We start from the raw sequence: 26,412 nt of genomic DNA, 5'->3' as shown, positions 1-26,412 counted from the left end.
TGGAAACTGCTGAAAGAGGAGGCAAGTCAGACTGCAGAGGTGAAAGCCATACAGTTAGCCTTAGACATTGCTGAACAAGAAAAATGACCAATACTTCACCTCTATACTGACTCATTGATGGAGGCAAATGCCTTGTGGGGGTGGTTGCAACAATGGAAGCAAAATAACTGGCAACCTAGGGGTAAACCCATCTGGGCTGCTGCATTGTGGCAAGATATTGCTGCCTGGGTGGAGAACCTGGTTGTGAGGTGTAGTGGTTTGAACCACATTTTCCCCCTGAAGCTAAAAAAAGTGGTAAAACCCCAAGGGGTGGTAACCCCTGGAAGTTTTGAAGTTTTGTCCAATGGGCGCTCCTGCAAAATGTAAACATTCCACAAGCTGACTGGAAGAGACGAGTTGTAGTTTGGTTGTTGTAGGAGAGGTGGCCATGTTATGAGCCACGAGGAAGGGGCTCAGAGCCCCACAGCGGGGGCTTTGGCCCCCAGCCCCCAGCGGGGGGTCTGCGGGGACCTGGAACAGCATAAATGTGAGTGAGCAGAGACAGCAGCGGCAGAAGCAGCGTCCAGAGACTCTGGCTAAGAGCCAGGACAGATAAGAACTGAACCAAACAGCAAACGGCATGTTCTGCAGAGAGGACTCCTGGAAGGAGAGTCGAGAAAAAGAGAGTCAGAAGCAGAGCTACAGAGTTTTTGGGGGTAAGAACTAAACCAGACCTCCCCCAAACTCCTTTGAGACCTCCGAGAAAGGAGGAGAAGATGGACTCCTATTTGAGAGGAGCCTTGGAGTACAGCAGCACCGGAGAGAGAAAGGAGCTGAGAAGCTCAGAGCGTCCTGGGAAGCTGGACCGGGACGGAGAGGAATGCAGAGGGGGGGGGTGTGACTTTGGCTCCCCCTCGCACTGCTGCCAAGGTGGCAGCCTGAGGCAGGGCACAGAGGCCCTGCAAGGAGCTTGAATCTCCTGAAGATACCAGACCATCACAAAGCCCCTGTGCTCATGATATGACCGTGGTGGAACGACCTTTGTCTGGGGTGACGTAGTCCACGGAAGACCCCTCGGTTGGAGGCAACGGGGCCGAGGGAACTTGGATACCTCCCTCATGAGTGTTGGCAGAAATCCAGCTATCAGCTGCTGCATGCATGTGAAGAGGACAGACTGCTGCTGTAGAAGATACTTCTGCTTAGAGACTGGAAGGGATCTGTTCTTCTTCCCTCCTGGACTTTTATTTGGAGGGGAGAAGACATCTGATCCATTCTAAATACTTATGTCATGGTAGAGATAGTTGTGATCGTGTATATAATGTATTGTAATATTTATTTGTACAGTCATTGTAATATATTCCCTTTCCCCATTTGGAGTCTGGTGTGTTTTGTCTGGAAAAAAACCATCTCACATTAGATTCAGATGTGACAGGGGGCTTACACTAGGGAATTAGATTTTGGGGCTATCTCAAACCATGACATGAGGGTACATTACTGTGGTGGTGCATCCCCCCCACCCCTCCAGGCCACACTATGATCTGAGAAATGCTCATTAGGCCTCGGTCTTGACAAACAGCACCTGGACTAAGCTTCTCTTGAGCTTATCAGAAACACTATCTGTTCCCAGGAACTAGTGCTGGCAAACAAGCTCCTGTTTTTTAACCAACAGACTTGGAAACTTATTTTTCTTGCCTGAATAACAACCCAAGTGGAACAACATTTTTGTTGTTGTCAAATTTCCGAAGAAAGTTACCAACCTGAATTGCAGCCAGGATGGAAAATTACTATGACTAAAGCCAACTCTCTTGTGACCCTGTAAACAGTGGCCCAAGGTGAGACCCTTTGAGTTCTCCTGGACTGCAGCAGGCTGTGACCAGCAATCTCCCTCTGAGTGGGGCCTCTCAGAGCCAGCAAACTCTCAAGTTTGCTATACTCGGAGGAATGAAGAACGACGATGATGGATCCTGGTCTGATACCCCCAACTCCTCGAGGTCCAACCCTTCACCTGTTGAGAAGATGCAAAAGCATGGGACGTATTTCACTGAATTCTAGGGGAATTTTTCACAGGTACCTCCACATAGATACTTTTGGGTTTATTTTGGTTTGGATTGATTGATTTGGGATTTTTGTTTGCTTTTTCTTGGTGTGCTTTAACCATCTAGAAAGTAGTAGAGTGAACCTTGCCAAGGAACTTTGTTGTGCTGTCGCTTTTATATTAAACCTGTTTTTGCCAATACCTTTGCCAAGTGATTCTTTAAGTGACCTAAAACACTCATTCGCAACAGTTACGAGGATGCTCATTTACCCAAGAGTCAGGCCACTGAAGAATATCAGAATGACCAACACATGAATGAGGCCACCAAGATGGAACTATTTCTAGCTCAGTGGGCCCATGACACCTCAGGCCATCAAGGAAGAGATGCAACATACAGAGGGGCTTGTGATGGAGGGGTGGACTTAACCATGGACACTATAGCAGAGGTTATCCATCAATGTGAAGCATGAGCTGCAATTAAGCAGGGTAATTGGGTAAAGACTCTCTGGTATGGAGGACAATGGCAGATTGACTATATCACTGTCAGAGACTGAAATAGTTAATGGCTTACACATTGTAAGATCACCAAGACTTTTGTCCACTGTACCAAACTGAAAAGAAACAGCTGCTCACCCAGCAAAGCCTACCCCTCCCTGAACACACATACTGGGAAAAGACCTTCAGATCAGATAAGTGGGTGCTATTGTCCAACTATCCCAGGTGCCAAAGGGCATACATACCTGAAGCTACAAACTGGATTGCCAGATAAGGGAAGAGGCAAATCCTGCAAAGTGGGATAATCCTTCTTATCATGTCTTCCCTAACATGATGGCTCTGATGTGAAGACCCCCTCTGGGGAGCATTGGAGACTCCTAACATGTCCCCTGACATGATCCATTGTAAAACTCCCTACCCCATGGGAGGAACTAAGCGTTCCCACCTGAGCTTGAAGTCAATAATAAAGCATGAAATCTTCGAGTTTTTTGGGGGGGGCTTCCCCCAGCCCCAATGGATCAAGACCATCATTTCAACAGGATTTCAACCACCACTTCAACCAACAGACATGGAAGGTGCAACTACCAAGTTTCATTGCTGGATACAGTGGGTGGTGACTATTTATACCTTAGGACCTTTATCCTTTCTTTCTCTTTCTCTCCCTTATACATTTTCTTAAGTGTTATTTTTATTTTTTAATATTGCTATAGATGCTTTAATATTTCTATGCTTTAATACTGCTATATTGCTATAGATGATGATGCCTCAGAGCTTTTTTTGATTTTTAAATTTTTATAGATTTTAGAAGTAGATGTGTAGTGAATGTAGATTTGAATGTAGCTGTATTATATCCCTTACCCTGTAGCATAATGTTTACACATACCCAACCCTACTGCCCCATTTCATATCAATCCCTCTAAAATTCCATTAGTGTGTTTAGTCTTCTTTTCAAGGTAGAATTGTAGAAAAACACCTTAAGGCCTGGACCAGAAGATATCACATAGACACAGCGACCTTCAAGCCCAGAACTTTGGAGGAACTCCAAGGACTGTATGTGCTGCAAAGAAGATGAAGATGAGGAAGAAGGGGTACCAAATGCCCCCAAACCCAATTCCCGAAGGGGCGTGTCAGGGGGCAGGACGGGGCAGAACCAGGGGTGGACAAATCTGGTATTGGATGGACCTTATTATAAAATCTGGGGGTGCGCGTGTGATATGTATTCCCTGGGCCTTAGGCCTGAGATTAAAGGACCTGCTCTATCTTATACACTAAATTGGCCTGGAGTCTTTTTTCTCCGCGGTCTTTTAGGCAACAATGACGACAACCAAAACAGCAACACACCTGTTTACCTTTGAAACAAAATTGTTCTAAAATAAACTCTACATATATATGTTTACATACAGCAATTTTTCAGTGTCGTTTCACTCTAATTCACCCCAAGGAATTTATTAATAAGAACCTGGGTTACCCTTCCCTTCTGGGGTAGGTCATAACAATCACACTCCCACAAACCCACCAAGGCAAGCACCATATGTTTACGATGGTGGAAACAAGAACCAGGTAGCTGGAAACATATCCTGTGCCCCATGCCACTGCTCAGAACACTATCCTGGGCCTTGAAAAGCAAGTCTTACAGCAGCATGGTACTCCAGAAAGAATCAAATCAGATAATGGAACTCATTTCTGAAACAACCTCATAGACACTAGGGCCAAAGAACATGGTATTGAGTGTGTATATCACATTCCCTATCATTCACCAACCTCTGGAAATATCAAATGATGTAATGGACTGTTAAAGACCACACTGAGGACAGTGGGTGCTGGTGTTGCAAAGCAATTTAAATTAGTAGTAGAATGGCTAAGGCTTAGTAGAAGAGTAGGCCTAGAAAGCAACACTCCAAAGTAGCAACCTTGTTTGTGTGAGTGGAAACCATAATCAAAGGATCTAGTCAAGCATGTATATAACGATTTGTTACCTAGGATGTGGTAAAGGTCTGTTAAACAGTTTCTAGGGATAAGACAACTTAAGCAGATTTATGATTAGAGTAGATGATTATTAATTGTTATCAGTATGAAGTATGAGCTTGTTTGTAACTGTACCTGGTTTGCTGTGCTGCACCTGGTTTGCTGTGGAAACTGTAACCGTTTTGCTGTGGACACTGCATGTAAACTTGTTAGAGTATAAAAGCTGAATGAAGAAGGAGGGTCTTTGGAATCCTGACTTGGGGCGTTAGCCCGCAGGTTCCCGGGGCCCCGAATAAAGCACCGCATAAACCGGCACTCTGTTGGTTTGTGTTTCTTTTGGATTACGGATTACGGGCAACAGTTTTCTGGCGACACCAGTTGGGACTCCGGGGGTAGCTGGGCGGCTCACGAGCTGATCTACTCCATGCCGGCAACCAGGTGATTTCTGGGGAGACATCGACCCGTGCCCGACCCTGCGCCCGCCGGACGACCCTCTAGGTAAGCCCGGAGGTGCTTTATTCTTTTAGGTTTGTTGGTTGGGAGCCTGCCTATAAGACGGGATAGTAAGTGTCCCGCTGGGTTGGGCTAAAGGTACCTCTGTTGGGAAGCCTAGGCGCTGGTCGTAAGACGTAGCGAAAGCCGCGCTGTACCAGCACTCGCCACTCAGAGGGAGAATTGGCGAGTTGGTTTTGGTTTTGGAATATGTTACTGGTTTATATTGTTGTGTTATCGTGCTGGTCGTTAAAAGTATTGTTTTGTATCGTTGTGTTATTGTGAATTTGATGTTCAATTCAGATTGTGGTGTGTGTGTGTGAGTCAGTATGATGCCGTTTAAAACTTTTAGAGCACTGTCTTGTACAGAAAAAGATATCCCTAGCGATTCTCCGCTTGGTTGCTTGTTAAAACATTGGAAGGAAGGAAACTTTGGACAGGAGTTAAGCAGGAAACAATTGATTGATTATTGTAATGTATGGCCTCAATATGAGACAGAAGGAATGCAGTGGCCTAGAAATGGTTCATTGACTTTGGAAATTATAACCCCCTTGATGCGATTTTTACGAGAGAATGAGAAGCGGGATGAAATACCGTATCTGGATTTGTTTTATTATTTAGAACATAACACTGAGTGGCAAAAGGAATGTGGTATCTTAGTGTTGAAAGAACTGGAACTGGAGGATGATAAATGTAAAAAATGTCAAGAGCAGAGTATAATGATATTGAAAGGATTGGATGATAAACATGAGCGGAAAATACGGTTTTCAGAACCAGAGGAGGATGTGTCTTTGTTAGTCTCCCCCGGTAGAACTCCAAGTGCGCCCTCGAGAGATAGTCTCCCTTCACGTGAGAGGGCACGGTCACCCTCCATGCCCCCGTTAGAATCGTCCTCGGATGAGGAAGAAATGAAAGGACGAGGATGTTATTTTGATAGAACTCCGCTAGCAGAACGGACTCGGAAGGGGCGAAAAGAAAGGGGAAGGACTAGAGAAAGGAGACGGGGAGGGGGAAGGGAGGCAGACGGGTCGCTCTCACCCCCTAGATTGATGGCCCCTTTGCGGGAGGCAATTGGAGCGGACGGAAAGAAAGTCATGGTAAAAGTTCCTTTTTCACCTAGTGATTTATTAATTTGGAAACAGTCTGCTGGAACATATAGAGAAAACCCGGAGCGGGTGGCTCGTATTATAAAAATGGTTATAAAAACTCAAAATCCAGACTGGAACGACTTACAAGTATTGTTAGATACAATTCTGGATTCAACAGAAAAGGAGATGGTATTAAAGGTGATGGTGGAAAAAGCAAAAGAAAGAATAAAAACTTTGCCCAAGGGAGTGCGGGGAAACGTGAATGATTTTGTACCACGGGAGGATCCCGAATGGGATCCGGAGGTAGACAAAGATTATAAAAGGTTAAGAATTTATCAAGAGTTATTGGTAGAGGGAGTACAAAAGGGGATACCAAAAACGCTGAACTGGTCAAAATTATACTCAGTAAAGCAAGATAAGGGGGAATCCCCTTCAGCCTTTTGGAGAGGTTAAAAGAGACAGCTCGGAAATATACAGATTTGGATGTTGAAGCTGAATCAGGGAAATTGCAATTAGCATTGATTTTTATGGGACAACCACAAGAAGACATTAGGAAGAAATTTCAGAAGTTGGAGGGTGCGGAGACGAGGAATTTGGAAAAATTATTAGAAGTGGCATGGAAGGTGTATAATAATAGAGAAAGGGAAGCTACTAAGAAGCAGCAGACAAGCTTGTTAGCACTCCTGCAAGCTCAGAGAGAGAGCAATGGGGCCAGTAACCATAGAGGAAGAGGTCGTGGTAATAGGGGAAGGGGAGGAATGGGTAGAGGATTTAACAATCAGTCGGGATTTGGAAATCAATATGGGGGAGGACGTGGTAGAATAGGACCAAATCAGTGTGCTCTTTGTAAAGGACAAGGACATTGGAAAAACGAATGCCCATTGAATGCTGGAAATGGAATGAATCCGTGGAGTCCTCAAAGCTTTGCAAATCCACAAAACCCTGTTGGTATAGGCACGCCACAAGGTGTCGCCCAAGCATTTATGTTGGGGAATTGCGGGAGACAAAGTCGGCTAGATTCAGACTTAAAGGTTGTTTTGGAAGTAGAGGGGGAGCCGACGGAATTTAGGATAGATACTGGAGCTAGTTTTTCGGCAATGAATAAATTGATGGGGCCACTAAGTGATTCAACTGCATGGGTGGTAGGAGTTTCCGGACAGGTAGAGGAAAAGGCGTTTCTGCGACCCTTAGATATTAAATTTAGAGGAAAAGAACTAGACCATCAGTTTTTGTATATGCCTAACAGTCCTGAATGTTTACTAGGAAGAGATTTGCTTTCAGCCTTGCAAGCTAAAATTATATTTGAAAAAGGGAGAGTCAAACTGGAAATTCCGGAGGAGAACTTAGCAAAGATTTTTGTTGTGAAAGAAGTAGAAAAAGAAGAAATACCTCAGGAAATAGAACAAGCTGTAGTGCCTTGGGTATGGGAAACAGGGGTCCCTGGAAAATCCAAAGCTGCTACCCCAGTTAGAATAGAATTAAAAGAAGGAGCACAACCCGTTAGAGTGAAACAATACCCAATTAGTTTAGAAGCTAGGAAAGGGATAGCTCCAATGATCACATAGTTTTTAAATTTAGGGATATTAGAAGAATGTGAGTCAGAATTTAATACCCCCATATTTCCGATAAAAAAACCAAATGGTAAGTATAGGTTAGTGCAAGATTTGAGAGCAGTAAACCGTATCACAAAAGATATCCACCCGGTTGTAGCTAACCCTTACACCTTGTTAACATCTGTGTCTGAGAAATTTCAGTGGTTTACAGTGATTGATTTAAAGGATGCCTTCTTCTGCATACCACTGGCACGGGAAAGCTGGAAAATCTTTGCCTTTGAATGGGAGAACCCAGAGACCGGACGGAAGCGACAGCTTACTTGGACTCGGTTACCACAAGGATTCAAATGCTCACCCACGATATTTGGTAATCAGCTAGCAAAGGAACTTGAGGAATGGAAGACTACTCAGGTAAAAGAATCTCCTTTTTCATATATAGTACTTCAGTATGTAGACGACATCTTTTTGGGAGCTGAGAACGAGGGACTTTGTCGTCTGTTAACCATTGAACTGTTAAACATGCTGGGACAAGCAGGCTATCGAGTCTCAAAAGAAAAAGCACAACTAGTAAAACAGAAAGTTATTTATCTGGGATGTGAAATCTCCCAAGGAACCCGGCGCTTAGGAACAAATAGGGTCCAAGCAATATGTGCTATCCCTGTGCCCCGAAATAATCAGGAACTGAGATCTTTTTTAGGAATGGTCGGATGGTGCAGACTGTGGATTCCCAACTTTGGACTAACTGCCAGACCTTTATATGAAGCAGTAAAGGAGCCCAAGCTGACCTGGGGGACGAAGCAAGAAAAAGCGTTCCAGGAATTGAAAAGAGCCCTCCAGGAAGCACCTGCCCTGGGACTGCCGGACCCAACCAAGGAGTTTCAGCTCTATGTCTGCGAGAGACAACGAATGGCTCTAGGAGTCCTCACTCAGCGTCTAGGATCCTGGAAAAGACCGGTTGGGTATTTCTCCAAACGGCTAGACGCAGTAAGTTGGGGATGGCCAGGGTGTCTCAGAGCTGTGGCAGCGACGGTCATTTTAATACAAGAAGCAGGAAAATTGACTCTGGGAAAACACATGGTAGTGTACGTGCCCCACATGGTTATAACAGTTTTAGAACAAAAAGGGGGGCACTGACTCTCATCTAGCCGTATGTTGCAGTATCAAGCCTTGTTAAGAGAACAAGATGATGTTGAACTGAAAATCACTAACCATCTCAACCCAGCAGAATTCCTTAGGTCTACACAGGAAGAAGAAGAAGGTATCCTGGAGCATGACTGTGTAGAGACCATTGAATAAGTCTACGCGAGCAGAAGAGACTTGAAGGACGAGTCATTGACATATCCTGACTGGGAGTTGTTCACCGACGGATCTAGCTTTGTGGAGAATGGCACCAGGTATGCTGGGTATGCAGTGGTCACTGAACAAGAAGTGATAGAAGCAAATGCACTACCCCCAGGTACGTCTGCGCAAAAGGCTGAAATATGGGCATTGGTGAGAGCTTTAATATTAAGCCAAGGAAAGAAAGTTAACATATGGACTGACTCCAAATATGCTTTTGGGGTAGTTCATGTTCATGGAGCACTCTGGAAAGAGAGAGGACTTCTTACCTCTCAAGGGACAACGATTAAACATCGGGAAGAAATTTTACAATTGCTAGAGGCAATACATAAGCCCTCAGCAGTGGCAATAATGCATGTTAGAGGACATCAGAGAGATCCCGGACGAGAATTTCGGGGTAATCGACTGGCTGACCAAGCGGCGAAGGAAGCTGCAAGAGAGGTATGGACTCAGATGGTTCTTTTGCCTGTTCGAAATAATCCAGCAATACCATATATGGAAGAAAAACCACATTATTCACAGGAAGATGAGAAGTTAGCTCAAATGACAAATGCAAGGAAGAATATTAAAGGGTGGTATATTTCCCCCATAGGACAAGTGATTCTACCTGTCAGAATAATGAAAACAGTGCTTGAAACAGAACACAATAAGTGCCACTGGGGTGCAGAAGCATTGGTAAAATTTTTGAAAAATGAAGTTCTCTCAAACCAGATGTTAACAATGGCAAAAAGGGTAAATGCAATGTGTCCTACATGTATAAAGAACAATCCAGTAGTCAGGAAGCAGGTGCAGATGGGAAAATTACTGATAGGTCAGTCACCGGGAGATTACTGGCAAGTAGATTTTGCTGAGTTGCCTAAGGCCCAATCCTATAAGTATTTGTTGGTATATGTCTGCACCTTTTCAGGATGGCCTGAGGCTTTTCCTTGTAGGACTAATCAGGCAAAGGAAGTGGTAAAGACTCTCCTGAGGGAAATCATCCCAAGATTTGGAGTTCCTCTAGGGATGTCCTCTGATCGAGGACCGCACTTTATTGCAGGGATAGTCCAAGATGTGTCGGCTGTATTAGGAATAACATGGAATCTCCATACGCCATGGAGACCACAGTCTAGTGGACAGGTTGAAAGGATGAATCAGACATTGAAAGGTCAGTTGAAGAAAATCTGTCAGGAAGCAAAGATTCCGTGGCCCCAAGCAGTGTCCATTGCCCTGTTGAGAATTAGGATCAAACCGAGGGAGAAAATAGGAGTAAGTCCATACGAGATATTGTATGGCAAACCCTATCATGCAGCTACCTACCAAGGGGATCCTCATATAGTGGGTGATCAAGCAGTGTTTAATTATGTGTTATCTTTAAATAAGACTCTCACAGCCCTCAGAGGAGCGTTGCAGTGGAACCGACCTTTGCCCCTGGAGAATCCAGTGCATGACATTTCTCCGGGAGACCATGTCTATGTGAGAAACTGGTCAGTGGAGCCGCTGAAAGAAACATGGGACGGTCCTCGCCAGGTGATAATGACGACCTACACGGCAGTAAAGGTCGAAGGAATCGACAGCTGGATCCATTATACTCGTGTCAAGAAAGTTCCAGTCTCGTGGTCAGTAGAACCTCTCTCAGCCACAAGGATGGTATTTCGAGCCAACCGTTGAGGATCGTAGTGTTCCTGGGGTTGGGAGATTGGCATGAACCATCAGCAGGAGTTAAATTTGGATGGGCATTAGAGTCTCTGTTTACACCAATCTCAACATACCGGAACAGAGAAATGTTGTTTAAATTAATGGGACAAACTGAAAGGTTAGCAGCAGTCACTAAGAAGGGATTTAAAGATCTAAATTTACAATTACAAGCCACCTCTAGAATGACTATACAAAACCGCATGGCATTAGACTTGATATTACTCAAGGAACATGGAGTTTGTGGCTACCTGCATGCAAAGGACGAGCATTGTTGTGTACACATCCCAAATGTCACTCAAGAAGTAGAAAAAGATATTAGTCAATTAGAACAAATTGACGAGAATGTTCACGAACTGCAAAAAGAAGCAGAACACAATTGGATAGGACAATTATTCAGCTCCCTGGGTCTTCATGTGTCAGGATGGATATCTTCTGTTATCCAGTACGGAATATTGATTGTGATAATTATTGTCATAGCCATAACTGTTTACAAGTGTCTTTTAGGAATGATTGTAAAAGAAGGTCAACATACGAGACGCATCATGAAAGCTATAACAAGAAAAGAAGTAATCACACCGCAAAATAGATCACCTCCTACCCATCAAGAAACTGCAGCCTGAAGATTGCTGTATTTGAGCATCCTTGCAAGCAAAGCCTGAAGAATGCTCAAAAGGGGGGACTGTTGCAAAGCAATTTAAATTAGTAGTAGAATGGCTAAGGCTTAGTAGAAGAGTAGGCCTAGAAAGCAACACTCCAAAGTAGCAACCTTGTTTGTGTGAGTGGAAACCATAATCAAAGGATCTAGTCAAGCATGTATATAACGATTTGTTACCTAGGATGTGGTAAAGGTCTGTTAAACAGTTTCTAGGGATAAGACAACTTAAGCAGATTTATGATTAGAGTAGATGATTATTAATTGTTATCAGTATGAAGTATGAGCTTGTTTGTAACTGTACCTGGTTTGCTGTGCTGCACCTGGTTTGCTGTGGAAACTGTAATGTGCTGCACCTGGTTTGCTGTGGAAACTGTAACCGTTTTGCTGTGGACACTGCATGTAAACTTGTTAGAGTATAAAAGCTGAATGAAGAAGGAGGGTCTTTGGAATCCTGACTTGGGGCGTTAGCCCGCAGGTTCCCGGGGCCCCGAATAAAGCACCGCATAAACCGGCACTCTGTTGGTTTGTGTTTCTTTTGGATTACGGATTACGGGCAACACTGGGACCTTCAAACACTGGGATACACATTTGGCGAAAGCCACCTGGTTAGTCAACACCAGAGGATCTCCACATTGGGCTAACCCCGCCCAATCAAAACTTTTATGTACTGTAGAAGAGGATAAAGTTCCTGTAGTGCACATTAAAAACATGCTGGGGAAAACAGTCTGGGTTGTACCTGCCTCAGGCAAAGGCAAACCCATCTGTGGGATTGCTTTTGCTCAAGGACCTGGGTGCACTTGGTGGGCCAATGAAGGAGGATGGGAGAGTCTGATGTGTGCCTAAAGCGGATTTGATTTTGGATGAGAACAATTAATTAAACTGTATGATGTTAATTGCTATATAACACTGTATATTATCACTTCTATGGCAGCTATATGCCCATCTGTGCCACTCTAGATTTGGGGACCCAAACCTGACACCCCTTCAATTGCCACATTAATGATGAATGAACTTTGATGAAACTATACAAGCACAGCATTGATAGAATCAGAACTGGCTTCAACATGTGACAAGACCACACACCATCTTTCGTGCCTGAAAGACTGTTATGATGATAAGTCCAAGGTCATGGACTAAATGAACTCAACAGACTTTTATAGGTATGGTCCATAGACTAAGGGAATGGTAATGGTGTAGTGGAAAGTCAGGCATCTGGCATGATGTAAATGGTATGGAATAAGGGTGGATACTGTTCTGGTTTCAGCTGGGATAGAGTTCATTTTCTTCTTAGTAGCCGCTACAGTGCTCTGTTTTAGATTCAGTATTGATACTGAAAAGCAGCAGAAACAAACTTCTTAACACCAATTTGTAGATGTTAAAAGGGCATTCTTCTTTATTCAGCATGCTGGACATTCAGAGTATAGCTCCTCTAATCAAACATGCCAAATGACAGATAGACAGGGCTTTTTATTACACATACTGTTTACATATTCATTAGATATGCTTGGTTAATACATATTAATTAGTTTGCTTTACATAGTCACTCCCCTATGGAAGTCCCTGTTTGGTATTTCTGGGTCTTCTTCATAGTCTTGACCTCAGTTCTTGAGCAGGTACAGTGTCATTTTGCTTCACCACCAAAAACTGTTACGTTTGTTCTTTATTTTATCTTGTTTAGGTACATAGAGCTTAGTTTACATTCTGTGTGTTTGAGTACATCCCTTATCTAATTCTTGAGGACTTCTCTAAAATTATATCGTTCCTTATTTGGGCATTCTCGGATACTGTGAGTAAAGTTTCTATTTCTCCTATCAGTATGAGAATAATCTTGATAACACGCTGTAGAAGCCCAGAGTATAAGGGGCTAATGTGAGCATTCTGGCCACAAGCCAGGTAAGATTGAAATCCAGTGAGTGGAATCCTATCAATGCATACATAATAATGGCCCAGACATTCATATTCCAGTTGATTCTCATCAACAATTACAAAAATTTCTTATAGATACAGGAGCACAACATTCGATATTAATGCAGTGGGATGCCGAGAAGCTGGGTGTATGTCATAGGTTTAAAAGAGATGTTGAAATTTTTTTCCCCTAGGGTCCCATCCCCGTCCCCCCATCTGTTTCTTCCAGGATGGGGGGAGTTGGGGAGGGGGTGGGGGCAGAGCAGAGCCACACGTGCTGGGCAGCGTGGGAGCAGGGAGAGGGGGGAGGTCTCCCGGGGAAGCACGGTGGCCACAGGGACAGCTGGGGGAGTCCTTTGTTCAGGGGGCTTTTGGGTTTGGTCTGTGGACCGGACAGAGTAGGAGCCCGGTTTCGGCTGTCTCCTTTTCCTGAGAGGAAGTTTTTTCTCCCCACAGAACACCTTGCGGAGGACAACTGAGAGAGAGAGACCGACCCATCTCAGAGCAAGGTATTCTGCCTTCAGATTGCCTGTGGGAAAAAGGACTTTTTTTTTGCTGCAAGCGCACATGGCTGCAAGCAGCTGTTGAATTGCCGGGACAGTCCTGCCTTCCCCCCCCCGGGTTTCTCCCTCCCACCTGGGGAATTGGGACTTTGTTTTGTTTCTTCCGAAAGTTTTTGATTGCACCATTTGTTGTTTATTCAGATTTTGTTAATAAAAAGCTGTTTCTTTTCCTTTTCCACACTTCCACCTGAAGTTTCTTAATTTCTAAGTCGTAACCTTGTTAAACTAAGACAGTGTACGACCTGGGCGGGAAAGAGTTAAAATCACTGGAGTAAACAGAGCAAGTGTTACCTGCCAAACTGCTATGGTTAATAGCTCCTGGGTGAGAAGTGGATGTTGGCTATTTGCTTTGTAATTAAAGATCACAATGAAAACATTTTTCGATGTTCTGAATGATCGAACCTGACGTTTGAAGGGCAGTGTGTGGTCCTTCAGTTCAAACATTAACCCAAATCCTAAAAGAAATCCAGAGACTGCAGTGTGCTCACTTTGTGTGGTGCCTGCACTCCCTGATTCAAGGACTGCCCAGTGTATCACAGTGCTGGATTGTTGCTATGGCATGAGATGGAATTTCTGAAGTTCTAGTCTATTTGGCCCCACTAACAGCTGCGGTACCCAATACCGCAAACCTAACAGCCACAACACGAGCAGCTGCGTGCTTGGGCACTGATGGGATGGTGACAGATTTGGAGAAAAGAGGTATTATTACTCACTCATGCTCCCCTTCTGATTCTCCTGTCTGACTGGTGAGAGACAAACAGACAGTTGTGGCTTACAGTTCATTACAGGAAATTGAATGCTGATACTGTGCCTTTAACAGCTGCTGTGCTAAATTTTGCAGAAGTGCTAACTCAAATTCAGAGAGCATTCCACTTGTGGATGGCAACCCTAGATGTAAAAGAAATGGTTTTTATGATTCCACACTGGGAACATGACAAGGCTCGATCCCTGAAGAGGTTGAGAATGCTGTCATCCCAATAGTGTGGGCCAGTGAATTTCCGGGGAAATCCAAACAAGCAGAACCTGTAAGCATCACACTCAGACCAGGAGCAGCTCTGGTAAGACAAAAACAATACCTTTGAAGCTAGAAAGCTGTAAAGGTTTAGCACCCATAATTGAAAAGTTTCTTAAATTTGGCTTATTGGTAGAATGTGAGTCCAAATTTAACACCCCTATCGTACCGGTAAAAAAGGCTGATGGCAAAAGCTATCGGTTAGTCCAAGATCTGAGGGCAATCAAAATAACCGAAGATATATACCCCGTGGTAACTAATCCATATACCTTATTAACCACGTTGACAGAGGATCTAGGGTGGTTTACTGTGCTTGATCTTAAAGATGCCTTTTTCTGCATTCCTGTACATAAGGATAGCCAAGAGCTTTTTGCTTTTGAATGGGAAAATCCTGAGACAGGGAGGAAAACACAGCTTACCTGGACAGCCCTACCCCAGGGCTATAAGAACAACCTGACTATATTTGGAAACCAACTGGCAAAAGAACTGGAGGACTGGAGAAGATAGTGGCCAGGAGTTGTCCTGCAGTATGTGGACGATATACTGATTGCCGCCAAAAGCTGGGACCAATGCATCGAGCTTACTGTGAGTCTTTTAAACTTTTTGGGGCTCAGTGGGTACAGGGTCTCGAGAGAGAAAGCACAGATTGCCAAAGAGATAGTCATCTATCTGGGGCTTGAAATCTATCGTGGACACCAACGGCTCAGCACAGACCGGAAAGAAGCCATCTGCCGTCTCCCAGAGCCCCACACTGTACGAGAAATGCAGGCTTTCCTAGGAATGATAGGATGGTGTCACCTGTGGATAGTTAATTATGGGTTACTGGTCAAACCCCTATATGAAGCCCTAAAAGCGGCCAAGGAAGGAGTTGTGACATGGACAGATGAGACCAGAGATGTATTTAAACAGCTAAAACAATCCTTAATGTCAACTCCAGCACTGGGACTACCAGACCTAACTAAGCCTTTTGAACTGTTCACACATGAGCAACTGAATGTCGCTCTGGGGGTATTATCACAGACCCTGGGAAACCAGCAAAGGGCTGTGGCCTACTTCTCCAAACAGATAGACAGTGTTAGCCAAGGGTGGCCGGGGTGTCTACGAGCTGTTGCAGCAACTGTTATCATGATTGAGGAGGCCTGGAAACTCACCCTGGGCAGCACATCGTCGTGTATGTACCCCATGCAGTTTAAGCTGTGCTTGAGCAAAAGGGGGGCCACTGGCTGTCCCCCAGCAGAATGCTTAAGTATCAAGTTGTGTTGTTGGAACAGGATGACATTACCCTGATGATGCCTTAAGATTCTTTTAGTTTTTTTGATTTTTCTAATTTTTATAAGCTTTATAAGTAGTTATATATAGAAGTAGATTTTAGAAGCAGCAGCCCTTATTCCTTTGCCCTTTAGCACAGTAGTTTACACATTCCTCAACCCCATTCCATGCACCCCATATCGATATCCCCTGAATTCCATTAGAAAATGTTTAGTCTCTTGTCAAAGTAGGCCCATTTTGTTTAGAGAACACTTGTACCTTGGCCTGAACCGCAAGAGTACAGTCAAGAACTGGCTGAACGTGTGCCCCCTGTACCCCGAAGAAGATGAAGATGATGAAGAAGTGGTCTCGAAAAGCCCCCCAGCCCCAATTCCCTTGGCGGGATGAGGGTGGATCAGGGCAAAAGCCACAGAGTGGGAAAACTTCGTATTGGACAGGCAGTATTATAAATTGTAACAACTGAGGCACGGGGAAGCACGCGCGTCTTGTAATCTTATGCCTAGGCACAAATTAAAATCCTTTCCTTATCTCACCTCCAAAACTAATTTGCCTCGGAGTTTTTTCCTCCCTGCATTTTCTTTAGGCATTACAGAAAACAACATCTATTGTAAACCCTGTTATGTTTCTGTCCTCAACATTGACTGACAGTGTGCCTGAGCACGATTGTTTGCAGACCATCGAAGAAGCCTATTCCAGAAGACCAGATCTGAAAGATGTGCCTCTGGAAAACGCAGACTGGGAACTGTATACGGACAGAAGCAGCTTTATGCGAGATGGTAAGCGCATGACATGATATGCAGTGACCACCGAGGATGAAGTAATCGAGGCGAAGGCCTTGCCAGCGGATGTGTCATCCCAAAAAGCAGAACTGATTGCACTGACAAGAGCTCTAGAACTGAGCAAAGGAAAGAAGGTAAATATCTGGACTGATTCTAAATATGCATTCAGTTATTAAATGCTCATCAGAAGGGGAAAACAATTCCCGAATTGGGAAATCATTTTGCTGACCAGGCAGCAAAAGGGGCTGCAGAAAAAGGCATACTAGCAGCAGTACGACAAAAAGAAATTGATTTGACAGGGTACACTCCAAAATACGATGAGAAAGACAATCAGCTAATTAAATCCCTTAAAGCTGAAATTAAGGAAGGTGGATGGGCTGTTACACCTACAGGACAGGTTGTAATTCCACCTCCAATCCTTAAAGAGATAGCTCTGCAGGAACATGAGGTTACTCACTGGGGAACAGAAAACCTTCTAAAACATTTGAAGAAGGTAGTGATAGGGACAGGTATGACTGAAGTTGTGCAGTCCATAGTAAGTAGATGTGAAATCTGTAAACAGAACAACCCTGATACTACCAAGAGTAGTGCTAAAGGTAACAAAGCCTGGAGACCAACCCGGAGATTATTGGCAAATAGATTTTGCTGAGTTACCACCCAGGGAGGGGTATAAATACATACTAGTACTGGTTGACACTTTCAGTGGATGGCCTGAGGCTTACCCCTGTCATACTAACACAGCAAGGGAAGTGGTAAAAGCTTTGCTTAATCACATAATTCCAAGGTTTGGGGTTCCTGTAGGAATGTCATCAGATAGAGGGACACATTTCATTGCAAGGGTAGTGAAGGAGGTATGCCGTGTCCTGGGAATTGTCTAGGACTTACATACCCCCTACAGACCACAGGCTAACGGCAAAGTCGAACGAATGAATGGCACCTTGAAAATGCAAATTGGTAAAATTTGTCCAGAAACATCCATGTCATGGGTTCAGGTTTTGCCTCTACCTCTGCTGACGATTCATATCCAAACAAGGTGGAGAGATAATATAAGTCCTTATGAAATATTGTATGGAAGACCATATCAAGCTCCGCACATACCAGGGGACGTACACATGAGAGGGAAAGTTGATTTACAAAAATATTTAATTGCTCTAGGCTCTACTTTACAGAAGCTCCAGAAATTCATCGAGTTATCCAGACCCATAGGATTGGATACCCCTGCTCGTCAATTCCAGCCAGGAGACTGGGTCTACATCAAATGGTGGAACAGTGATCCCTTGCAAGCCAAGTGGAGAGGACCATACCAAGTCCTGCTGACTTCTCTCACCGCCATCAAAGTTGATGGCAAAGAACCCTAGTTTCGCTACTCCAGAGTTAAGAAAGCATCAGCTCTCGGAATAACCACCAAATCAGGACCTAACACAGACAAAGAGGATGTGGCATAAACTGTTTCTACTGTATATTTTATCTGTACAACCGGTAACTATGAACCGAGTTTGGGATCAAAAATTACATGTGGCCCTAGTCCAAAATGTGTCTAAAATCCTTAGAAAAAATGAATGCTGGATTTGTACCCAAGTACCAACAATTGACAGTGAGGGTAGCAACTGGCCCCCAATTGGCATTTTACTAAATGGAACAAACTTTGGTAGGTCTATGGTAGAACTCCCAGGAACCTGGAAACCAGTTACGGAAGCCTATTATCCGGTGGCCCTAAGTAATGTCATTTCTAATCAGGAAAATTATGTTGTTCCCCGCATGGTTGTTAATGCTACAGGAAAAATCATTCTCCCTCCCTATTGTGATAAAGACAAGTCCAAAGAGGGGATAAACCCAGAAATTGTGACAAAGATGGCACAGTTCCCCTTGAGATCAATTCCTCCCCAGGGTTCAGGGTGGTACCGGATCTGTGAAAAGGAGGCCTGGAAAGTTTTGCCCCTTGATAAAGATCGGGTCTGCACCCTAGGGACTGTAATCCCGAACATAACAGTTCTTGACCAAATTGATGAACAAGGAAAATGGGAAAGAACTTATCCAAAAAGAGTAAAAAGAATCGACAATCCCCTTGTTGAACGTCCCATGATTTTTCACAGCATAGTCAGAGCCTTGGTCCCATCTCTAAGAGTAAGTGAATTGGAAAAAGCAATTGTTAACATTTTGGCTGTTATGGAAAACATTCAAGATCATGCTTCAGATGCAATCGCAGCTTTAAAGGAGGAAGTCCATAGTTTGTCTCATGTAGTACTACAAAACGACTGGCCCTCAATATTTTGCTAGCCTCACAGGGAGGCATGTGTAAAGTCAACACCAGTTGCTGTTCTTACATAGAATGAGGTCGAGAAGTGGGCATGGACTGTAGGGGGACTACCAAAGACCCCCGAAGCCCTCTGACCCACTTCCATAAAGGTCCAGAAGAATGGACTGCACAAGATAACTAATTTGTATAGAAAGCGAGAAACTTATCTCCAGGGTGGGAAAAACTTACCTATGAAAAGGTACCTCCACGAAGCCTGGGTGCATGGGCACTCCCAGGACCCTGGAGACCCCATCAGCTGGATTGATGCTAGAACTAGGACTGCTGATCTTTTTTTCTCTCTCTCCTCCCCTCTTTAATTAATCTCTCACTTTCTCTCTTCCCTTTCACCCTACCCCTTTATCCAAACCCCACTGACCTGTGCTTATATAGTAGGTTAGGGGCTAACATACCTATTTCCATGCCAAGTGTGTAATTTACTAATGAAATTTTGTGAGTTTTTGCAAACTCTCTGACTTTTGTCATTCCTTTCAACCACGACCATCTACAAATCTTGGGTGCTCCCTTCCCCTTAAGGGTAGGGCATCATACACACTGATGTTTTGGTTGTTGCTAAGTAGTGCTTACTCTAAATCAAGGACTTTTCAGCTTCCCGTGCTCTGCCAGTGAGCAGGTGCACAAGAAACAGGGGTGGAGAGGGAGGGGAAAGCATAGTCAGGACTAGAAGCCTGTGCTGGAATCACTTCTGGAGTTTGTTCCTGGCCTGAGAGGATAATAAAAATGCTCCTGTACCTCTGCACCTGATACAGGGCAGGGAAGGACAAGACAATCCCAATGACAAAAATTAAATATGCAGGGAGGTCATTTTTAGGCTACTGCTATTAAATGACACAGCATCACATCAAAAACAGGCTGTATAACTAAAAGCAGCACTATCTAAATTAGTTCAATTTCAGAACCATAGTACTGTAGGCATTTACAAAACATGTAGCTGTGTAACCCCTGGGCTACATTAAAATTAATATACATACGGATGACATTTTAATTTTAGAAACTTTTTCCTTTTAGAAAGAAGAGTTTCTTGTGTATCTACACTAGATCGAATGTTATATTAACATACTCTTTCTAAGCCCTACAGGTATAACCTTTCTTTTTGCCTCTTCATTACTCTTTTCTGTTTTCAGGTTTCCCCCCATTTTAGGGATGCATCAGACAAAACAAAAGGTCTTAACACTTCCCTTGGATGAAACAGTCAAAATTTTCCAAAAATAATGAATGTGGATTTTATAAGCATGATGAACACTCATACTGTCCACTGACTGAAATGATAGTTTACTTTTTAAAAGCTAAACATCCAGTAGAAAGTCTAGTTTTTTTCTTTTCTAATGTTCAAAGAAAGCTGTATAGAAATGCATCTTCTGTATCCTTCAAAGTTTCAGAAAATTTTACACCTCCAGGACCAGCATAGATTTGTATCTCAGCTAGAAAGCCAACAACCTCACTGTAGGATGTGGCTAAGCAAAATCCTTGGATTGGTTATAGTCATTACAACTAGAGCTACCAGCCCAAGGTCCCACAGCCTGGCAAACATCTGCAAGGAACCAGCCTGGCCACAATACTTCAGAATGAGATCTAAGAACCATCAACCCAATTTCTCCAGAAAGAGCTCCCACTTTTCACATGAGCAGAGAATTGGGAAACTAAAATAGTGTTACACCTGCCACTTTCAGAAAGCAAGCCAAAGTCCCACAAGTTTGTGGCAAAGCTCCTCTGAAGCTGCTGCACTTTGACAGGTGCTTTTTCTTCGGAAAAATCATAATGGTGCCATGTGGTCAAGAGCATGTTTACTTCCATTTTTGTGCTAAGAACAGAAACTGTCTGCATCAGTGTATGGGAGCAACATGTGATCCAACACCATCATCTGTCAATTTGCCATCATATACCAGTCTGTATGCTGATGTATGCACCAGTGCTTGGTGTTATGCTAGAGACACAGGCTCAGGAGGATTTCAGACAGTTGATAATAGTGCCAGTGTCAACGGCAGGTTTGGAGGCTGAAGGGCTCAAAAAAGCTTCAGACTACTTTCTAAGAATGGCTTCTCTTCAGTATTGAACAGCATACCTATCGCTTCATTCTGAACATTAGCAGATCAGCAGGCCTGCCTGTCACATTGTTTCTAGGCAGATCTCTGACAGTTATCATGGAGTTTCATGAAGACATAAAAAGGTAAGATGACACTTTATCTACACAGATGAACGGACATTCAAAAGTATACATGCTGATCAAGAACACAATTTTTTAAGGATTTCAAGAAAAGTCTAGCTTTACAAATCTCACTTCAGGACCCTTCTCACACTGCCAGGTACTGGCCAGACTCAAAGGGACCAGTGCTCTCCTAGGATACCCTCCAGCCTAAACAGGATCAAAAAATATTTCTTATAGTGTATGCACTTCAGACTGGGCAAGGGACCTTCTCTATTTCCTTTCAGCAGGGGACCATGTTTCAAAACAGTTTTTGATAGCTTTAGTGGTAGTTCATAACAATTCAGGTTATGCCTGGAAAACAAACTTCTACCTCAGCCCTTTGGATGGGGAAAACACTGCCAGACTCCTTTGGCCTTCAACATTGGATGACCCATCTGTCCCCAAGACCATGTGAAACTGAATGTTTTTATACTGGGAAGAGAAAAAATCCTGAGATGCTAAGGTTATTCTATACTTAAAAACATGGGATGAAGGGGAGAGGGAAGGGTCAAATGGTAACTGTAACAGAATAAAGCAGTATTGGGCAGAACTGTGTTACCAAAGCAAATCAGTATGATAAACCTCAGCCAGCTTCTGCACTGCAGTGATTCTTGCAAGCATCCAGTCCCTACTTGCAAAATACAAACCAGATGCTACAAAAAAGACAAAGCCTCTGGGAATGTTGTACCAGACTTGTTCTGTCCCACTTCTGAGCCCAATGCCAGCGTTGGTAGGCATGCAGAAGAATCCCACACATCCAGTCATAGCAACAGCCCCAACATACACAAGGTTTCACTATGCACTCCATTAGTTAAAAATGAACTGAAACCCTGAAACAAAGGTTCAGAATACTCTTTTAATGCAAGTGTTAAATCCATTTGTGAAAATTTCTTAATTCTTGGCTGCTGAAGAAGAAGGAAAGCTATTTCCAAAGCTTACTATGACAGCTGCATAATATACCATCCTACCCTGCAACAGCAGGGCTGGACCAGACCATCTCTTCTGGTTCTGGTCACTCCATGGCCATGAAAATGTGCATGCACAAGCCAATTCCCCCCCTCTACTATTATCATGGGGTTTCTAGAAAATACTTCTGTGTATTTTTTTTGTCTGCCAACAACTTTTCCAAACTTCCTAATCTCACTGCCATGCCTACTTGCCCTCAACATGGGCCAGCTTTGTCACGTATGCTGCCTCTCCTTGACAAAAAACACACACACAACAAGGCATGCAAAAAGTCTACATCAGTTTTTATGGATGATTTTCTTCCCCACCACAAAGGTTAGAATCTAAAAAAAAAAAAACAAAAAAAACCAAAAAACACCACCACCAGGCTAAAAACATTTTCAATTTTTCAACACTCTCACCATAAGAAAAGTGGTTTTCTTGCTGCTGAGGGGTAATTTGAATGTGTAGACTGTCTTTCTGTTCACAAGACAATTACTTTGTTCTCAACTTTTTGCAAACACTAGCTGCAACAAGAAACCAAGGACTGGTATATCAACTCTAAATAATGTACAGTTTGATATACTAGAAATCTGAGTAGTATCTTCAGTGCTAACATGAAGCTGCCAATAACCTATCCTCACCTGCTGTCAAAAGGATCTGTACAAGTACTTTATTAAAGTTATTTCCACTTCTGCAAATATTTCATACCACCGTCTCACGCGATTGGATGCTGAGATGGAATGTGCTTACTCCAGGGTCCAAAGGGAATCAACATCTTGAGTCAGCCATATCCAGCTTTAATGCCAAGGTGAACTGTATTTCAATGGGTCCCAGGTTGCACATAACAATGCACCTTCAAGCGGAGAGTGAGGCAGACTGGATTAAGTGGAGAGGAACACACAAGGGAACCTTTCCCAGATGGGAAACAAACATCACCACATTCAAGTGTTCTGCAGAATGCAGCTGGGGCAAAACACACACAAGCAAGCCTTTAGCATCAAAGCACCTACACACTCATAAGAAATCATCACCAAGACTACTTGGTGATGATCTAGCATCTCCCATGGCTACCAGCCAGCTGACCATCCTTCATAAGCATCATTTCAGAAGATACCAAGAGCCCAGGACCACTCTACCTGCCCAGTTATGCAGCCACAAAGTCGCACAAGTCTTCTAAGCAAAGATTTCCCAGGGTCCCATGTAGTAGTGTAACCTTTATGTCAACTTCTTCAGAGCTCATTAACTGAGTATAATTGTGTCCATGAAGCGGAAAAAAAAAATCCCCAAATGAAAAACACATGCCCTGACATGGGAAAAAAAATACAACCCCTTACAGATTGCTTCTTTACATAAAGAATTTTATGTAAGCAAAACTGTAATTTGACAGAGATGTTTCTTTGCAGAACATCTGGATTTTTCACACAATGAATAGCTAATAGCACTTTTCCACTAGAGCAATGGCTTTAAAATCAGCCACAGAGAGCGTCCCGCAGCTTCATACCACTACTCACGCCAGATATGCGTATTTAACGCCCATCCCATGCAGATATCCCATCTCTAGGGAGCACCTCTGACCAGACTGCGCACAAACATCGCCCAATTCTCATGTACATTGTAAAAGTCAACTAAAACCCCACCAGTCCTCTGCGGCTCCAGCCGCTCAGATGCTCTGGCTACCCGTCCTTACCTAGACGGGCTCCTCAATCTTATCGCCGCTCCCCACTCCCCCAGAGCACTCCCCTCCCCGGCGCTGGAGCCCACTGGCCGAGGCGGCGCGAAACACTCGCCTTATGCACCAGCCAGGCCGGGGCGTTTCGGGACGTGGCTGCGTTTGAAGAAGCGACATTTCAACCGACGCAGGAGCAGAGCCCCTACTGCCTGCCTGCCCGCCCTCCCGCCGCCCCTCTTTCCCCCCTCAGGTGGCTTCTGCCCTTGCTACCGACAGCACCCAGGGAGATGTCGGTGGAGAGGACTGCCGTTACACAACAATCGCGGCGCACGGGAGCACACACCCCCATGGTGAGGCGGCAGCTCCCCGAGACAGCGCGGCCTCACCCGCCCCTCACCAGCGGCTGCATCTCGGCCCGAACGGCTGGCACCTGGAACCGGTCTATCTCCTCCATCATGATGGTGGAGACAAGGCGGAAAGAAGACCGAACGCGGGGAGATTCCTCAACGACAACGGCGTTGCCTACCACAGATTCTGCCTTATCATCATCGCCGCCGAAGTGACTGAGCCGCGCCGTTTCCGGACCCGGCCGCTACCGCCCCGCCTCACATTTGCATATTCATGAAAGGCGGCAGTTCTGGCAATAATTCCGGGATCTGGATGCTCGGTTCTCCGCGGCCCTCGCCTCTCTGCCGCCGGGACGTACAATTCCCTCCCTCGGGAGGAGCGGGGACACTTCGGGGGGAGGTGGAGAGGAAAGGAATAGTCAATACTGACGGCGTTCTGCGGCCGAATTGATCGCAAGCCGCTTCCGGCGCGTTGCCGTGGTTGCCGTTATCGACTTCCGTTGGCGGGAAGGGTGCGGGTCAATTGTGAGGAGCGGCTGGTGGCGGGGATCTGCTGCGTTAGTTGCCATGTCAAGGCAAAGTGGGCGATAGGGACCGACAGGTTAGGGTCTGACATGAATGGGCATCGTAGCAGAACGGCACCGCGCTCCCGTGTGGTAGCGCCGTCGTGACCTCACCACCGGTGCCGTGATGTCACCCCCTGAATGGCGTCACTGCAGTGCTTCGTTCTACAGAGGGATAGAGGTTCACACGAGGGAGCGTCGCTATGCGGCCCCGCTGTCTCTGCTGCCCTCAGCTCCTGCTCTGAGCACGTGCCACAGTGTCACTAGTGTGACACCAGGCTCACAATGACATCACCATTCCCAGTGTCACCACGTTACATTGTCATGCGTAGCCCAGCTCCTTTCCCTCCAAGGTGCCATGCAGAGCTGTAATCCCACAGGGCTGGATGGGACATAGGGGCTCAGCACAGCCCCCTCTTGGCACTGCTTGCTTTGTTGTTGCATCATGTTGCATCGCTCTGTTCCCACACTGAGGTATGTCATCACTGCCAGTGATACTGTGATAAACTGAGAAAATGATTCGAGCTAATTAAGAGAAAACAGTGTAAGGTCAATATGACCTGGAGAGAAAAGAAAAACAAGTCGTAAAACTTAATTGGGCCCCTATAAAGACATAAAACAAGTTACCTCCCTTTTTCCTTGTGTAGGATTTATAGTGAGAGAATTTTGTTTAGTTAGCTAGATAATAGCACCTTTCTTAAAATTTATAACTTTGTATAGATAACAAGCGAACAGCTGCTGAAAGTCTGATTTAACAATATATATGGATGCTTATAGATAACATTCTTGTTAAGAGATATCTGTGGAATGTCTGACCTAACAATGTGTAATGTTTATACTTATGTATAATGAATATTCATGTAGTAGCTGGAAATAAATGTAGAACAAATGTCTTCTTTGGGTGTGACGGGCGTTGGGAGTTGTTGAACCCCTTCCCTGATCACCCAGAGCTGAATTTGCTTTTATCATATAATAAAATTCTGATTGGAAATTGCCCGACTGGGTTTCTATTTCTCACAATACCCTGCATGTTCCATGGCACTTCTATGTGTTGCCATCCTACTCAGGCAAAGCAGCATGTCCCAAAGATGTAGCACCCCACACTGTCACAGTACTGTTGCATCCCTGTGAGACTACAAAGGTCTTCGGTCATCGTTATATTATGCCTTTTCATCGCTGTTACAGTGTATGATGCTTCCAGGGCACTTGAGATGTCCACAGTCTGCCAGAATCTTTAAGGATGCTAAATGGACAGGTTGAAATACCCGTTTTTAAAAGGTTTAAAAAAATTATTTCAGTTATACTTACCTGTAATTGTTATCTCTTTCCTTTTGGTTTACTATTTGGTCTTCTATCAGTTCAGACAATTAAGTGAGGTCATCTACTAACCTTCATTGCCCTAACCCTACTCTTGGAGCAGTGGTGTGGGTGGACGTATGTCTGTGAGACCTCACTATCTACATTGGGCTCTGCATGGGCATCTCTGCATGCATCCTCTCACAGGATGAAGGGATCAGTCAGATTCATTCCTGGATCTCATCTACTACTGGAGTATCAAAGTATTTGATTTAAAAGCAGAAG

At 44.4% G+C, this 26,412-nt stretch overlaps 1 protein-coding gene across 2 annotated transcripts in view; it reads right to left on the bottom strand.

Annotated features, from left to right (window-relative positions):
• Positions 1 to 24,482, bottom strand: part of LOC135405142 (protein FAM219A-like) — a 185,125-nt gene extending 160,643 nt beyond the window's left edge. For both annotated transcript variants that reach the window (XM_064639853.1, XM_064639854.1), the window contains exon 1: positions 24,319 to 24,482. In XM_064639853.1, the coding sequence (XP_064495923.1) occupies positions 24,319 to 24,378 (60 nt within the window). In that variant the 5' untranslated portion in view covers positions 24,379 to 24,482. The remainder of the gene's footprint in view (positions 1 to 24,318) is intronic.
• Between the last annotated feature and the right edge of the window lie 1,930 nt (positions 24,483 to 26,412).

This window comes from Pseudopipra pipra, chromosome W (assembly GCF_036250125.1).
Source record: "Pseudopipra pipra isolate bDixPip1 chromosome W, bDixPip1.hap1, whole genome shotgun sequence".
Classification (NCBI taxonomy): Eukaryota; Metazoa; Chordata; class Aves; order Passeriformes; family Pipridae; genus Pseudopipra; species Pseudopipra pipra.
This window is presented reverse-complemented; position numbering and strand designations above follow the sequence as displayed.